Source organism: Ascaphus truei, chromosome 8 (genome assembly GCF_040206685.1).
Source record: "Ascaphus truei isolate aAscTru1 chromosome 8, aAscTru1.hap1, whole genome shotgun sequence".
Classification (NCBI taxonomy): Eukaryota; Metazoa; Chordata; class Amphibia; order Anura; family Ascaphidae; genus Ascaphus; species Ascaphus truei.
In genome coordinates, this window is record NC_134490.1 from 50,548,723 (window position 1) to 50,567,760 (window position 19,038).

Below are 19,038 nucleotides of genomic sequence, written 5' to 3' on the forward strand. Positions count from 1 at the left end.
GTATATGGTATCCGTGTAATCAGGGGATCCAGTGCAATTACATTTATTATTCCTTTCCATGGTTTTACTAAGCTGCTATGAGACATTATGATGCAAAGTCTCAAGCTGGTGGGCATGATATTTTTTTCGTAAATTTACACTGTTTTCAATAAAGATTACCATCCAGAACTTTTTGTGGGGAAAATCAAGTTACCCATGTTTGAATTCCTTTGCGCACAAGCTTTCATACAATATATTTTTTTCTGGGGGTATTTTTATGTAGGAGCAGGGGTGGGCAATTCCAGTCCTCAAGGGCCACCAACAGGTCAGGTTTTGAGGCTGTCTCTGCTTCAGTACAGTTGGGTCAGTCAGTCACTGAGTCACCTCTGCTGAAGCAGGGATATCCTTAAAACCTGACCTGTTGGTGGCCCTTGAGGACTGGAATTGCCCACCCCTGCGTTAGAGGGTGCTTTTGCCGTGATGCACTGCACTATTTTCTCTCAGCCCTGGAAAATTCATGTGTGACCAGTCTTCCTAATTTGGGGTCTGCATTGGCCAAATAACCATGTACACCTATAAATTGCTGCTATTCGTGTACTCGGGACACAGGGCAATAACCAAAGGGGCTAATTTAATAAAGACTGATGCTTCCATTCTGGATGTTTTCAGATGAAAATTCCCACCCGAGAGAGGCTCAACTAGTGCTGGAAAAATTATACTGTAGCAGGGCAGGAAATATATCTTTTTTGATTGCCTCCCTGTTATACTGTATCAGTAACGTCCGCTTTTTTTGACCTCCCACAATTTCAATGCGAGAGAGAGAATCTCGCAAATAATAAATACTAGGCACCCCATAAATGAATCGTAAAGGCAAGTGCACGCACCATGAATTAATAAAACATAATTAATATTTCACCTAAACCTGAGTCCGATGAAAGACACAGCACTGCAGAGCACATTTAAAATGTTTGTAAAAATGTTTTAGTCCAAAAAAAAAAAACGTTTCGTTGAAAGTAAGGCACTTTCAACACTGCCCTAATGAAGATCCCTATAGATTGCCAGTGGTTTTTTTGTTTGTTTTTTTTTTTGACCAGACAGAACTGGAAAGTGGCCACAAAATTTAGGCTGCAATATACAATATGGAATATTGTTAGCCCCCATTGGAAGATGGCAGGATGCTATTTCGCGCCTTGTATAGTATTCCTAGGTACATAGAAAGTCTCACAGGAATCATGGGTAAAAAAAATATATTGCAACATTTTTAGAACCTTGGCAACAAAAAGGTTAAAACACATCATACTTGCTGTAGAATAGAGATGATTCTGTAACGTGGAATATGTCACCTTCTTTCTTTTTTTTTTTTTTTTTAGTTCTGTACGGGAAAGTATTACAGTAGCACTCCAGCACTGAAATGGTTAATAAACCAATATATTAGCATGACTTAATAAATTATATTGCTTCAGTTGATATGCTGAAAGCTTGATGTAACTCGTAGCGTTGAAAATATTCCATCTGTAGGGACCAATTAAACCTGTTCCTTACAAGGTTAGATTGATTTATTGCGCAGAATGACTGTTCTTGTTCTCTCAGTGGCATGCGTCATCACCCTAAAAACCTTATGCATAGTGAATTTAATTATTATTATTTTTTTTTTTTAAGTGTTCATACTATGTACAAAGCTGCAACGAATGAGGCAATCTTAACCCCTTGCTGACCAGAGGTGTGAGTAAGGTGGTCAGCCTCTGTCGCATCGAAGAGTTTAAAACCGTGGTTAATGGGTTAAAGTAGTAATAAATGAACATGTTTAATGATGCTGAGTATTATGATGTGTTTGCAGTTCCCACCCACAAAAATAATTAAAGATTGTCGTATGCAGCATGGACACATTAATATGTGTGCCACAATGTTGAGGGTTATTTAAACATGGTAAATATAGTCACATTTCAATATCACCTTAATGCAAAGTTAATTGGTTTTATATTTACTCTTGTAACAAATAAGTCTAACATTTTAAATTAATTTATAGTGGAATGGAGAGATCTTCCCATCTATAGTGCTTATACCTGAGGACCCTGCAACCCATTGGCACTAAAGGGGTTAAAGTGATGAAATAGTGACAACTTAATGTTATTAGATGTGTTAAATGAAGCGTTCCGTGATGGAAGACAGCACGACTGAAAGTGAAATCAGAATGTGCCTTGTGCCAGAGAGAATACTTGTTGATTTTACGAGGTTTGAAGCTTATGCCAAATAATGCCTGGCTTTATCACAGAGAACAAATATATGTGGGAAATCGGTTAAGTTGTCTGCAACAGAATGAAATGAACTTCCAATGTGAGGTATTCCATGTGCTGTTGCTATCTCCATATTAGGAACACAATGTGATAAACACTGTAAAGGATTCGGCAGAGCGAGATACTTTGAAAATTGCCTTGTCTCCTCTTAAAAAGGAAACGTAATGCTAGATAGTTGTATTTCAAGACTTAATGTACAAAATTCTTCCTGATTTGCCTAGCTCACTAAATGCTTTGGTCCTTTTGTAATTGCTTCAAAATGTGTTTTTGCTAAATAATTGTGTTTTAATGCTGATTTATTAAAATATCCAAATCTTATCCCAGCCAGATCACACTTTGTATAACCAGCCAGTTTTCTAGTCAATTGTAAACTAAGTGCATTTAAAATTTTGTATTCTAAAACCTGGTGTTGGTGCTCCCTGAAAGATAGGACCGTAAGGCACTGTAATATACCTGTATAGTTGCTTATTTAATACATTCCTTTTTTGTTGTGAGAATATGCTCTGCAATATTTCTTGGTGATTTTGTTATTGCCTATAACAGGGGCAGCCAACCCTTCCTTTTTTTTTTTTTTTTCTTCCCAGGCTTGATCCTTCAGCGCCCCCTCCCCTCTCACGCACCCCATCCTCCTCTCACTTAATTCTACCCCCTGCTGCTCTCTCACTCAATTCACCCCCCCGCCCTCTCCTGTCTCACCCCCCCACCCCCCTACACACCCTCTCCTCTCTCACTCAATCCCCCACGCCTCTAAAAAGAAATTACCCTGGGGGGTGAGAGGAGGCCTCCGGTCCCGTGGCAGAGGGGAGCTGGGGCCCCGCAGGCAGATGTTTAAGGTGGGCCCAACATCCGGCGTTGGATGGATGTGGAGGGGGGTGGACGGGGGTCATTCCAAATACTGAAGTGGCCCGAGGGCCACAAGTTGGCCACTTTAGCTTATAGGATACCACTTAATGCAGTAAAATATTAGGGCATTAAAAAAAACTGACCAATCATGGTCGCTTGCAGCTTAAGCGGACTTTCTACCTCCCGGTTATGTCCTGCCAATGAAACGTCAAAGTTCATGTTAAATTTGTCAGCACCCGCTACTCATTCTCCAATCGGGACGCCTTCCTAGGCCCTACCTCTCCAATTCTTATAAAGGCAAACTGCACCTTAGAGAGAAAATGTGCGTAGTTCGTAGTAACATCATAGGCGCATCGGTTGTAGGCGTGGGACGCAAATCAGGAGAGGTAGAAGTTGATTAGCAGTGCTGTATCACAGCAATCTTCTAGTCTGAGGCGTGTAATATAGTGCGTGCACGTCAATTAGAATTGGCTGTGTCCAGGCCTGGCATTCTATACTTCAGCTGCGCGCACGGCAGTGAGCGGTGACGCGGCAGATTACAGCAAATACATGAAAATTTATATTTTTGCGCTGCCGCCGCGCCACATGACACTACCAAGCCAATCACAGTGCGGCTATCACTGTGATGTCTATAGCTGCTCACGCCACCGCTTACAATATATAAACGAAACGTGCGCTTCACGTCCATGCGCAACGGCGGGGCGCACCAGCGCCTACTATATAACAAGCCTTTGACTGAGCCTCTGAGCCAACTGTGCTGAAGCTGGGATATTCTGAAAACCTGACCTGTTGGGGGTGCTTGAGGACTGGAGTTGAGCCCCCCTGCATGAGACAATAAAATACCCCCAGTACAAACAAGCCTTATTCTATTTAGATCTGGCAGAGATTTCAGGATTTGACCCTACGCTCATATGAGTCCTATCTTCAACATAGATTGGTATTCTGGGGATTGTAATCGTTAGGCATCGTTTTTTTATTATCAGATTCAATTAGTTGGAAGACTCCTATACTGATACTTTACTGTATTTGGGCTCTATTGGCAAATAGTTGCAATTACTGTAGATCAGTGTAACAGCCTGGCATAATACTGTACATTGGTATTAGACCTCTACTTAAGCTGTTTGTTGCTCTCTATAAGTATCCATCTGGACATTTTGTTACCCGCTAGTGTTTGCTGATATCAGGGCTGTTGCCTACACTTTATATTAGGCTAGTAGTCATTCTGTACGATATCAATTAGCTACTATATCATTATACATTGTTACTAACTACCACATAGTTTATTCAGCTAGTCTACTTTGACTCAACATTGGTATTTCCTGGTAGTTTACCGTCAAAGAGTAACACTTTATTTAGTTGCTCTATGATAAAGTTATTATAGGGTAAATTACCATCTCGTTCCCAGATTCACCTCTGTTTTTTTTTTTTTTATCAAGCATGCGATGTAGATTTTTTTTTTAAATGATATAACAATAGTCAAGTTTTAACTTGTATCACAAGTGTGCTGCCAAGTGAACTGTTTTGGGTTTATTTCTTAGTACCTGTTCTTTTGTTGTCTGTTCAGAGCTGCACCCACCCTCACTTATGCTCTAAGTTCAGGGTTTAAGTGCTGCAGCACTAGTTATACACTATTAAAATTGGCCAGCAGAGTTTTGGAGCGGTTTTGTTTTTGTTTTTTGTGTGTGTGAGATTCAAATTTACCCAAAGTTTTTCTGTTGCAATTCTTGTCAAGTGAAGCTCTTTCTCTGCAGAATTCTGCACCAATGCAGCTGATGCTGTTATTTGCTGCTGATGCCAACTGCAACATATTTTCCTTGATTGCAGAATTTTATGAGCACTGGGGTATGTATGTATGTATGTATGTGTCTAATAATCCCCTTCAATGCTGGTGGGGCAAATTATGCATTGTTTGCAAGTAATGCATACAGTACTGAAATGGTTAAATAGTGATATTTTTAATAGTATTACATACTTAATATCACAAACATTATGTTAGTGGTATATTTTTATTGGCAAACATTTTGGGTTACTGTCTTTCAGCTATCAATTTCCCAAGTTGAGTTTTCATTTGAGAACACAAATCTAAGGCCTGGGACATAGTGCTTTGATCCGGGCTGTGGCGCGCTAAGGCTCAGGGAAAGCGGTGCTTTCCCTGGCCTTACACAGCGCGCCGTCCGTGGGCGTATCGGGGACGGGCCAGTCACGTCACGGAGCTGGATCGCCCTCATTAGGCAGACCGCTCACGTGACCGGCCCTGCGCTCCGGCGAGCGCCAAATTTCAAACCTCCGTCAGACATTCGCTTCCCCAAGAGTGCAGACGCGTGCGCGAGCCCCTGCTAAAGTCGCTCTCATTGCGGCTGCAGGGGCTCAGTGCCGAGCAGCAGCACGCCTCAGCACGGCGCTGACCATGCGAGAGGCCTAAGCTGTGGTAACGTGAAAGCATGCAACACATTTTCTAGTTAGCAACACTTCATAGTTTCAAGAATGTTTTAATAACTCTTCAAATTGTATTTAGTTTCAAACTCTAAAACGCTTGACGCCTAACAGAATATAAGATACATACTGTTGTTATTTGAAGTTCTCCTACCTATAGGAATATTGTAATGATTCCAAAATTGCAGTAATTTGGTCCCAGCCCTAACATAATTCACCATGGTTACTTATATTTAACATGCTACGCAAGTATTAATTAACAATACCTCTGAAATATTTTACAATATCTTTCTGAAAATGAGAATTGCTTTAGGATTTGCCATGGAAGTACAGTTTCAGATTGCTACAAAATAAACATGCTGCAATATTCAATTCAGGTCAAATCATAGCACTAATTTTGCTTGGTACAGTAAACGTAGACACAAAATACAATTGACTAATGGTATTAATTAAAGTTGCTGGCCTAAACTGCCCACATTTAAAAAAGAAAACATTAATGGATAATCTTTTATCCTTAAAGGCTCGTTATTTACTATTGTTATATATCCAAAAGAATATTGGCATATAGTCTGAAGTCGCCATCTACATAGACATTTGCTATAAATATCTTCTTACCTAAAACTGACACTACTATGAATGTCTGCAAGATGAATATACCAACATACTGTAGGTGTAATTACATACAATAGATCATTGGTTCCCAAACTGCAGTCCCCAGACCACCAGAATCAGTGGGGGTCCCCTGGCCTAAGCCATTCAAAATTCATGACAAGCTGCTCTCTCCTTCAGCCTGAACATTAAGGCTTGTCTTTATACATAGGTCCACTATTTTCTATATATAAATACAAGATACAATTGGCTAATGGTATTAATTACAGTTGCTGGATCACAGAGTCCTTAATTTTTTTTTAAAAACATTAATAGAAAGTCTAAAAGACTTGCTCCTTACTCTTAACATATTGTAAAGAATGTTGGCATATTGTCATTTTTAGGGATGAGCATGAGTAAAATAATACAACTTTTTTGGTGTCATTTGTGAATGACATTCTCATTGCAAAGTCACGTGTTTTGACATGTGGGTGATGTGTGTTCCTTTTTTCTCGTACTTCTTTCAGATGGCCTCGTCATTGTTGGAGTACACTCGGCCAAGTTTCCAAATGAAAGAGTTCTGGATAATATCAAGAGTGCGGTTCTCAGATACAACATCACACACCCTGTGGTGAATGATCCTGCTGCAACACTCTGGCAAGAGCTGGAAGTGTCCTGTTGGCCCACGTTAGTCATATTGGGTCCCCAAGGAAACCTTCTGTTCTCTCTTGTTGGGGAAGGGCACAAAGAAAAGCTATTTTTATTTACCTCCATAGCTTTAAAATACTACAAAGAGAAAAGTGAAATAAAAGATAAGAGCATTGCAGTGAAGTTGTACAAGGATTCATTGCCACCATCTCCTTTGCTTTTCCCTGGAAAAGTGGCAATAGATATTTCAGGTGACAAACTGGTGATAGCAGATACAGGGCATCATAGGGTTTTGGTTGTAAGGAAAAATGGACAAATTCTACACACTGTAGGAGGTAAGGCACCAAAAATGTAAAGCAATCTGTTTTTGTAAATACAGTAACATGCGACAGATTAGCACAATTTTCTTTCACTGCTTTCTCTTTAACTGTTTCTTTTATTATTATCTATGTACTAAAATAGAAGCTTTTTCTTCCACTCAAAATATAGGCTGTTAGGCTGCATATACAATCTAAGACACAATTGCATGGACAAGTTCAGATTGATTAGCCAGCAGTGAATGCATACTCTCTGAATATCATAGTTCTAAATGGCTCTCACTTTTACATCACCAACATCTGAATTACACTTTGAGAGTATGCAGTTTGCAGAGGGGGTTGAACAGAAGCAGAGATTGATCAATCAAGTCCTTTACTCTGTTATATGAACATTCTCTGCTTCAGATGATTGTACAGTATTAAGAAATGGAAGCTATTATAGCACCATATACTATAGAACTCTGGTGTTTTCTTAGTTTTTTTTTAATATGGTTACAGTATATCACCTCTCCTAACAAATACTTAATCTCATTTTAGTTGTAGCTCTCTTGGGATATCAAGGCAAATATTATGCAGGAAGAATCTGCCTAAACTCAACAACACAATAAATACTGTAGATCTGGTAAACTAAAATGAGCAACTAGTGTAAATGGGGACAGTCGGCGTTGCAGTAAAGCCGTACAATATAATTTTGAGCCGTTCTTCTGTTTGCAAGTGTATTAACATCTCACCTTACATGCCCCAAGTGCGAAATACGCCCGATTTACTTTACATTTTTCAGCTGAAGGGCAATGTTTTGTTCTGGAGCAGAATACTGTTTTTTCATATATTTTTCCTATTCTGAGAAACTACATTTTTAATCAAATCCTGTTCAGTAACTGAAATTGAGTTGAAAGCTTTGAAGTGTCTCCATCTTATGAAGTGTTCTCCAACGTTGCCCAAATTGCACAGTGCTTTGTCAAAATGAGTAATAACTCTGGAAGTAAACTAGTAGTGTATTTGAAGACATAGCACAATGAGAAATTATAAAAGCTTTTATAATAAATTTCTATTCATTTTAACCCCATTTCATCTTAAGGCCTTTTGTGCTGTAATGCAGTTAAAGTAAAATAAAACCGAAACAATGATTTAGTAACAAACAGAAGAAATTAGTGAAGTTTCAGTTGTAACTATAGATATAATTATTATAACTTGTATAAATGTGTGGATGAAAAAAGCTAAGTTTTTAATTATGGTGGCCCTCCAAACGATTATTAACACAACTGTTGCTAGGTGTTATAAATGCAACAGTTGCAATGACCGCATTGGTTAGGGCTGAACTTAATGGCTCAACACAGTGATATTGCTTCTCAATAAGTGCAACATTGCACGTCGCAGTTAGTAGCAAAAAACATAAAATGCTGCAGCCCAAAGTATAATTAGCTTAACTCATTAATTATTAGTTATTCAGCTGCCAGACATCACTTGGCAGTGTAAACTGGTTTGGACAAATACATGAATTCAAAGCTAGTGCACTCTTTGATTGGCTATAATTACTGTGGTATTGTGACAACAGTATCTACAAGGTTATAAAACCACTGCAGATACAAGGTGTTAGTCAATTCTCAATGTCAGCAGGTACCTCCGATCACAGGGTTTACTGCATTTTGCATCAACAGTAGCTATATGATTATTAACCCACAGCAGGTATTTGATGTTAACTACTTATGAATATCAACAGGTATCCTCAATCACAGTTTTACATATTATACCACAAATAATCAATCGTGTGTGTCATTGAGGCAAGCCAGTAAATGCCAGTGCATATACTGCCACAAGTGTCATAATATTCTAAAAATCGCCATACGACCTGAGCTGTGTAAGCTTAGCTCCTGATCAGCTGTTCCCTCCACTGGCGTCACCGTGGTGACATCATAAAACCGACGTACATTTCACGTTATGCTTCTTCAGGGTAGGAGGAGTTATCTACACTCCGTCACACAAACCCTTTATACCGGGGTAGGAGGTGTGTCTGAGCGTTAGAGCCAATGACGGCAGACTCAGTGGAAAACTCAATCAGACCTCCCTCATTAGTCATCTGTCTAATGGAATTATGTGTATGTTGTCGTCGTCCCCACCTCCTTTTTTTTTTTTCTTCTCTTCCCCGGTGCTAGCAGCCTAGTTAGAAACTGATCGGCTATGATTGCGCCAGATTTGTAAGTCAGAAGCACATTCTCTATATTGAGAACCTAAAGTGGATAAGATAGTGTCTCACTGTTCAATAGTGTGTCCTGATCATAAATTAAACAGATCAGTATGCTCAGGGATAATAGCATACTGAAGGTTCGCTGGGACCTTATTGATGAATAAATAGCAGTCCCTGTAGAAATAAACGAGACCACGAGCGATGGCAATGGTCATGAGGCAATATACAAATTACCCAGACTATGTAGCGGCAATGTTAATGGGCTATGAATCCCAGGCAGTAAACCAGGATATCAAATAATGTACCTACAGCGAAAGCAGATGGAAAATAGAAAACGAGCAACCATTAATATTTAAAATATATATATATATATATATATATATATATATATGCGCACAGACTATGATAATAAGTCTGGGAATATTCTATAAAGTAGGATGATCTTATAATATTCAACCCAGAGATTATGTGCAAGGTGTATTATTAATTATAATAATATTACCCTGAATTGACAGTAATGTCAGCATGAATTCTATTCTAAACCTCAAAACTTTGTGCTGGATGTGACTGTGTATGTGGCACCAATAGGTAGTGTGATGTGAAGGTAAGTATTACTATAAGGATAAAAAGTAAGAGGAGTGATGGTGTAGGAGTGATAAATTTGAAGTGGTCCGCCTCTAAAAGACCATGCTGGTCCAAGTGAGTATATCAGAGGTCCCCAACTCCAGTCCTCAAGGACCACTAACAGTGCAGGTTTTACGGATACCCCTGCTAGAGCACAGGTGGTTCAGTAAAAATGATTGGGCCACCTGTGCTAATGAGAGGCTATCCTTAAATCCTGCACTGTTAGAGGTCCTTGAGGACTGGAGTTGTGGACCTCTGGAGTATATGACTGTACTCATATACCGGGATCCCCACCTATTAGTGTTATAGACTCATACTAATTAATAGAATAAGAAATAAAAGTATATTGTATACATGTGCTAAAAGTTGATACGTGAAATCGTATTAACACCATCGGTGCAAATTGATATAGGATGTATACGTGTGTAATCTATAGTTTGTATGTGAGGACTCATCCAATAGTCTATTGTTATTGAGTAAATAGCTAAGGTAAGTATTCATCCAGATATCAGGTTCAATATCTCTGGTGTCTATGCCTCTTAGAAACTTAATGTTTGCACCAACCATAGGATGTATAACCTATACCATAGTGGGGGAATATAGCTAAGTATTTTGAATTCACTGTATGTATGTATATATCACACACCCGATCCAATAGATGTATTGCCTTTAATAAATTGATTTGTAACAGTTCTCATTATTTAATGAATTGCAATATAGGGACAATAGTGCCCATGCATTGAATTATTCCAGCCCACTTTATGATCGCAGCAAATGCAAATTAGGGACCCTTAGGATTGAATCTGTCAACCTTTTATGTATCAGGAATGCTATCAACCATTTACTAATTGCTCATATTGAAATAAGTGTTTTAGATCAGAACATCTTCTTTGAGCCAGTGTAGAATTATTTGCATTACGAGTGAATTTTCTTTATTAATTAAGTGCAGTGACATGTATGTAAAGTCATAGTCTATTTGAAAAACATGGTGTGGGTGGTATACCCTGAGGATAGGTTTAAGAACAAATGTTTTATATGACTGAGTGTTTTCATTAAGAAATACATTTACACTAATATGGAGTAATGTTGGTTCTATTTGCAGTCCATGGGGTTTAAGTGTAGCTGAGCTCTGTATGCTTCACATTTCTATAGACAGTCAATGGCATTTTCTTGTCACTTCAAACAACGGTAAACTTTGATAGTAGAGGTGGAAGTATGAAACCTCTTTATTCTTTCTTTTTCTATCCTGTGACAGGGCCTAAAAGTGGATGGAAGGATGGAAGTTTTTCAGAAGCGGCCTTTAAGTCACCTCAGGGAGTGACTATTAAAAACAATGTCATCTATGTAGCGGATACTGAGAACCATTTGATTAGAAAGGTAACCGTGCATTTTACAACATGTCTGCTCCATGTTCCACTGATTGTGATTGTTACTCTGTTCGCTCAGCGTGGACATATTCTGCCCCTAGTATAATTCCACATGCTTTCACCTGCCTCTGGTATTTTACCAGCCCTGTCTGTTGTACACACTGTACTTCTTAACTCCTTTCATTTGCGGTATAATTATTGCACTAAATAAATTACTCGGCTTGGTGTGGGCTGGAATAATTTGCACGCCTCCTATTTAACTTAAATCTATCAGTGTAAGTGTGTACGAGAATGCATTAAAAACTAACAAAAGCCTATTCAGTAGAGAATCATTTCTCTTGTAATAAACCTGTATTCCTAATGCTCGACATAGTCACAATAGCGCAATCAGTAGAGAGTCAAGCTTATATTAGGTGCTCAGACAGGGAATTTGTCTCTGCTGTTGAGAAGACCTGAGCTACAAGTGCTTGTACTGGGAATGATAAATTAGGGACTGGAAATCTAGTTGTGAACTTTTACATTTTGTAATAAAATTAAGCAGCATTTCATTCACAATTCTATATGATTGTTTTTTTTAAATAAATCAGTGTAGTATTACATAATAGGGCATTTCCTCCCCCGCTCTTTATGCCTTTTTTAATTTTTTCAACTTCCTTGGGTTGTTATAGCAACTATTTTAGGAAGCTACAGCACTTCCTCTTTTGAAATAGGCATGCCCTGGGCAGCAGGATCTTTGCCGATGGATCACGGAAGAGGTTTGTCCCTTTCGACTGAGCTCGCACTCAAATTGAAGTGTTCATTATGATGATATCCCAGCTAACACAAAGTAATTTGCAAGGCATTATGTAATGGAAGAAATGTATATGAATCTACATTTTTATGAAAAAAGTTTTTAATACTATTTCTTGCGGTCTTAAAATAATTCAGTGGTTAACCATATTTCAGATATTAAACATAGCATTGTGATTACATACAGTAGCTTTAGTACTCAACTCAGTGGGATGGTATAATTAATGGGTTTGTTCAAGTTCAAAAGCCCTAGTAAAAGCAGGTGTCCTGGAAGAATTATGATCAAACTTGTTCCAATATTATATATTCCTTACTGAAGTCATTATGTAAAAGAGGAGAAACTGAGTGCTATCAAAGTGAAAAATAAGGATCCAGAGAGGGTATTCAATAAAAAAAGTTAGAGCTTTAATGGATCATATATAGACCCCCAAAAAATACACCACGCGTTTTGCGCATATAGCGCTTCATCATGGTGAAGCGCTATATGCGCTAAACGTGTTGTGTGTTTTTTGGGGGTCTATATATGATCCATTAAAGCTCTAACTTTTTTTTATTGAATACACTCTCTGGATCCTTATTTTTCACTTTGATAGTGCTCCGTTTCTCCTCTTTTACCTGTTGTTCAACCACAGCGGACAGCACATCACAGGACCTCCATAGGATTGAATAGGATTCCTAAAAGTGAGTTCCATTTTCCTATTTTCTGGACTTATGAATGTACGTGCATCTTAAAGCAACTCTAGAAGGTTTTGCAGCCCTTTAGTAAATACAGTGGTATCTAAAACACTATATATTTCTGTACTATACAGACCAGTGATGTGTTTCGTATTAGTATGCATTAGGGAGTAATGTCCAAAGTAGCTGTTCAGGCCATTTTCAGCCACAAATCCCTATTGATTTTAATGAGGTTTTTTTGTAGTCGTAATCATCCCAAATGGCCACTTCAGACAATATAGAATAAAGCCATAAATCTGTATGAATTGCACATAACCCCGTAAAGTCCTAACAAAAGTGTGCTTATTCACATCCTGAAAACAATCTCTATTACGGTACTCTTGTAGCAGAGTAACATGTTAAAATACAGTTTACAAAATAGTCTTTGTTCTCCTGTCTTTATCAAAATAAGAATCCACAAACCATTTTTAATTTGCCATACTCAAAGTATTTCCCCACAAAATCTTCAGATACTTTGTTACAAAAAAACAGACTTGCATTCGGATTTAAAAAAAGCCAATCTGTTATATGTCAGTGCCCAACAGGCTGAGGGAGAGGGTTTATTAGCACCGAAAATAAAGCGAGAAATAAGTGAGACTAATATGGTTCGGTTTATTGGTACCGCTTGGGGAAAAATTGGATGTACACTATTGTAGAAAAACATTGGTATTGCCAGACATTGATCATTTTAATATCTTGTCCTCTAGGTTGACCTTGACACACACATAGTAAGTACTGTGGCTGGTATAGGAAGGCAAGGTGCAGACAAAGAGGGTGGAGCTTCAGGAGAGCAGCAGCCAATCGGTTCTCCCTGGGATGTCACTTTTGGGGCTCCAGGTAACAACACAATTGTAATCTTGTGTATATCAATGCCAGTAAATGGTTTTTATGTGTTTTTTTTTTTTTTTTTTGTAGTTTAAAACATTTTGGCATCTGAGTTATGATCCTAGAACCCAGCACGTTTCATTCATCTGAATTGTATTAGAACTTTTCTTGTGCCAGTCCTTTATTACTTATCTTTGTATTGACACTAAAAATTGGTTCTCTGTGTTGGTTTTAGAGCTAATGAGCTAGCCAGCATGTTATTAATTTCAGCATACTGCAGTATAAGTATACAATAATTACACACGTCTTCATTTCAAGGGCACCTCCATGTGTTTTAGTTAATTACACTTTATACTTCCCATCCAGCCATTTATATGTATTTTTGATGCAATCATGAGAAGAGAAAGGCAGGAGATGTATTAACACAAACATAGAGGAGAAAAAAAAATGTCAAATTTTACCCCAGGTAAAAGACTATAACATGTCAACCTTGTTTTTGTTTAAAGCGGAAATAGCCGTGCTAGTCCAGTTGCCAGAGTGCAGAATAAATGAGTTCTTCAGTATTAGGTGATACCTTATCAATATCTGTATTGCTGACCTGAGGAAGAAAGGAAAACTCTCGAAAGCTTGTCCTATGACATAAATTGTTAGTCCAAATAAAAAAGGTATCACCTAATACTGAAGTACTCATTGTTTTTGTTTGTTAGTTATGGGGTCTGTGCATCAAGGCAACTTTGGCAGAAAAAAGCCCCTGATGGGCATTTTTATTTTGAGCTTTGCAGCTTCAGTTTATCAAGATTGTTTTGAGTTTCAATATCAAGGGCCACATTTAAAGACGCACAGATTGTAAGATGTATTAAATTCTGCTTCTCTTTCGGTTAAGTTTGGCCCTTACTTTTTTTTTTTTTTTACTTAAATTTTTTATTGAGCATTTTTTAACATACAAAATAATAATTAACAAAACATATAACAGATAAAAGGGGGTGTCGGGAAGGTGGGAGAGGGGTAGCATTTGTAAAAAAAATATAGCATTGTACACAACAATTTAATTACCACGTGTATCACTCTGTTCCAAATATTCTAATCTATATATGGGGATATACCTGCATGGCGAAACCAAGGGGCCCAAATCTCAGAAAATTGCGAGGTAGAGCCATTCAGATATGCTGAGAGTTTTTCCATATAAACTATGTGCCAAATTTTGTTATTTATTTAGTTTAAGGGTGGGGGGGCAGGTTGTTTCCAATTTTTGGCAATTGTACACCGTGTAGCATTTAACATTTGGGCTAGTACTCTAGCTTTTTTCCGGGGAATATTAGCTATTGGCTTGCCTAGCAATATACAGTATATACTGGGTCATGTGGGACAGTGATTTCTAGGCTCTTGTGTATTAAGGTGAACACTTCCGTCCATGTTTGTTGGATTTTGGGACATGGCCAGAATATATGCAGAATATTCCCCACTTCACCACAACCACGCCAGCACAGAGGGGAGACCGCTGTGAGAAAAGAGTGCAGTCTGGCAGGAGTCATATACCATCTGAGTATTAACTTGTAAATATTATCTTTTATTACAACGCATGATGAATTTTTGGAGGCAGCTTCCCAGATGTCTTTCCAGGTATCGAGATCTATACATAAGTTGAGGTCTTTTTCCCAGGATACCATATATTTATCGGGATTTTTATTTCTTTTGATAGAGGATAGATTTTGATATATTCTGGAGATAATGCCCTTTGTGTGGGGTTGGTGTAGACACCAGTCCTCAAACAGAGTTAAAGCATGGAGTTGGCTTGATTTGTAGACTAATTGGATATAATGCCTAACTTGGAGAAATCTGAAAAAATCGGAAGCGGGGATATCATGATTCGTTTGTAGAGAAGCGAATGGGGGGACTTTCCCTTGAACGAGAATATCTTTGACTCTCGTGAGTCCTTTTTGAACCCAGGTATGGGAGAGCGGGTATTCTGTGTAAAAGGGAAGAGAGGGGTCCGAGAATAGGGGTTGCATGAGGGAAGGGGTACCGGTTAGTTGGAACTTGGATTTGAGGGAGTCCCAGAGATTACAGGCAAAGGATATCACCGGGTTCTTCAAACTCTCGGGTGGTCTAGACTTTTTGTTGAGCCAGAGAAGATTTTTTATTCTGCATGGGGAACAAATCAAATCCTCTATCTCGACCCACCTCCTTTCGGTTGGGTTTGCATGCCAGCTAACAAGTTGCCCCAATTGAGCTGCTCTATAGTAGTTTTGTAAGTTCGGAAGAGCTAAGCCTCCTTCAGATTTGGATTTATAAAGAATATCTTTGCGAACTGTAGGTCGTCTGTTTTGCCAGACAAACTTCAAAATTTTCTTCTGAATATTATTTAGATCTTTCTGACAGATTTTAACCGGGAGAGTTTGAAAGAGATAAAGGAGTCGAGGTAAAATGTTCATTTTAATAGCGGTTATTCTCCCAAACCAAGATATTATATATGGATTCCAAGTGGCTAAGTCCTTGACTATCTGGTCAAAGAAGAATTTAAAATACAATGGCCCTTACTTTTTATCCAATGTGAGATTCATCACCTGAGCTAAGGATCTGGGCATCTTTCTGAAAGCTGATGAACAAGTTTCTTACATTTGATGTAGTCGCAAGAATAAAAAAAAAAAAATGCTGTGTATGAATATTGTTTTGTGGTTTGGTGCTTGTTCCCCAAGCAGCAAACTGGTTGATCACTGTGCTTTAAGGCAACTGACTTTTTCTATCAGTTAAAGAAAAACTATTATATTTGTCTTTCAAGTGTCATTAAGTTTCTCAGCACGTTTTCACACCAAAAATAATAATAAACTTTCTCCATCATTAACATTTACAAAGAGCTGTCAATGTCATAGCAATTACTGTTTGTATGGAGAGTACGATAGTCACGCATCTAACAATGAAGATCTGCAAAGAAAATACAATGTGTCTTAAACTCATCACGAGGAGACTTCTATATACAAATCATACTTTCTACAATAGAAAGGACTGTGGTCCATATGTACTAAGCAGTCTTCTGCTACAAGACCGCTTCTGGTCCTGGAAGACACTTTACAGCCTGTTCACGTCCATGATGTGTTGTAAGGCAGTCTTTCCAGCACTACAAGAGGTTTTATAGCAGAAGACTGCTTAGTATATATGTGCACCATACAGAGTAACACGGTGATGGCACAACAACCTGAAGAGCTCAATGTTTGGCCTTTTAAAGGATTTGCCAAGGAGTTGGTGCCTCCCACTTCAGAGGCCAGTGCTGTATCTATAGAGCTACATATTTTTAAAATACAAATAAAAAAGTTACAACGCACATGATATAAGAGTTTCAGTGTTGTGCCACATATTAGTAGTACTTGTGAACATCCGTTCATTAGCATGCTGCAGTATTAAGAAGTACAAAGTACCTTTCGGATGATTCATTCCCAAGAGAAAGTAGTTTTACCATATTGTTAGCCTCTGACCAATATCAGGAGGTATACAAGATGCATTTACTTTAATTAGACCAGGGTGTTCTGCTGTCCCAGGATAACTGGGGGTCCACAAAACCATTCGTACTCCTGTCAGCTCTCTTTGTTTTCAATTCTAGTGTTTCAGTGCTGAAAGCTGATTTATTTTTTATTTTATTATAGTCAGATTCAGCTCTACAGGCATACCCCACATTAACGTACGCAATGGGACCGGAGCATGTATGTAAAGTGAAAATGTACTTAAAGTGAAGCACTGCCTTTTCCCCACTTATCGATGCATGTACTGTACTGCAATCGTCACATACGTGCATAACTGATGTAAATAACACGTGTGTAACAGGCTCTATAGTCTCCCCGCTTGCGCACAGCTTCAGTACAGGTAGGGAGCAGGTATTGCTGTTCAGCACGTGCTGACAGGCGCATGCGTGAGCTGCCGTTTGCCTATTGGGCGATATGTACTTACTCGCGAGTGTACTTAAAGTGAGTGTACTTAAAGCGGGGTATGCCTGTATTAGGTATATTAATATATGAAAGGCTGGAGCTAGGTAACAGTATGGTGATGCTCTACATCTGGGCTCTTAAACCAGTTCTCCAAAAGTGCCAGATCAGAAACCATTTAGGAGTAGAAGGGTCACAGACCTATTGCACTGTTATTTTAGATGCATATAAAAACTTTACAATTCTAAGAGCTAAACATTTTTCAAGCATCTGTACCATATATATTTACATTACCTTAACATACAAGTGTGTTTTGGTGTGAAACACAGCACTTTGTTCCTGCTAATTTCATACTAGTTGCTGGGCCAACCGAGACTCCTAGGGTCACATCAAAGCCCTCCGTAGGTGACCAGTTGACGAGCCCAGCTCTACATGTTTCCTTATATTGAAGTGGTCTACGATAAGGAAAAGTTTGAGCTAGACTTAGCCCGTGGTGGAAAGAATACAGCAGCAATTTCTAAATTGCAATCTTTAGGGCAGTACTTTTAAAGGTGTGGTTCCACCTAGGGTTTCTATTTTTTTTTACTTCTAGGTGGGAAGCATGGGTTTCCGGAGCTGAACCATGATAATTTCAGCTCCAGAGATCCCCTTCTTCCCGAAATACTTACCTCCGAAGGTGCTGCCTGTAGCGTGCCATGCTGGGTAAACAATATGGTGATTTAAATCTCCCACAGTATGGGAAGCCAATAGGAAGCCGCTATCCTGCGCATCCTTCGCAGCTTCTTATTGGCCCATGTGCTGTGGGAGACTTAAAAATCACGTAGCACCAGCAGAACCTATAAATGTAAATATCTCATGAACCAGGGATTCCCCGGAGCTGACATTAACACGCTTCTAATCCTATTTAAAAACATGGTCCTATTTAATAAAAATAAAAAAAAATATTAAAGCGTGGGATGCTCCCTTAAAAGCATTGTTTTCAAATTCATGACAACGGTCAATGTGTCCACTGAAAAAAAATGTTTTTTTAAAACACTATTTCTCCAAAGTACCTACTGCATTTTAATATAGTTAAATATAAATAAAATATGTTTCAGCTTCACATAAGCCAAAGTGAACTAATGGGAGAGATTTATTTAAATCCATGTCAGAAAACTTTACATATTCCTAATATTAAACATGTCACTGTTATTACTTGAATTTGGCCTATGAAGGACTTCACCTTTTATATGGCGAAAGAGGGTAAAATCTCATTGAATTCTTTTTAAGGGGCTAAGAATATCGTAAACAGGAAGGGTTACAATATTTTTCATAAAATATGAAAGCATTGTTATACAAAATTGTAGATAATGGCCCCTGGTAAACTTATTGTATGCTAATATAAACCAGAACGCTATCAAAATATAATCTTTTAATACTTGAATCTATGTAATGAATTACCAATCATAAACATGGGTTACACTTTTTATACAGCTTTAGTGTACTGAATAGAGGAGATGTAAGGAGCAATGAGCCTTG

At 38.4% G+C, this 19,038-nt stretch overlaps 1 protein-coding gene across 1 annotated transcript in view; it reads left to right on the forward strand.

Moving 5' to 3' along the window:
• NHLRC2 (NHL repeat containing 2) overlaps positions 1-19,038 on the forward strand; it is a 54,817-nt gene that overhangs the window by 15,029 nt on the left and 20,750 nt on the right. The window contains exons 3-5 of the mRNA XM_075611947.1: positions 6,665-7,120; positions 11,167-11,288; positions 13,489-13,618. Of these exons, the coding sequence (XP_075468062.1) occupies positions 6,665-7,120; positions 11,167-11,288; positions 13,489-13,618 (708 nt within the window). The remainder of the gene's footprint in view (positions 1-6,664; positions 7,121-11,166; positions 11,289-13,488; positions 13,619-19,038) is intronic.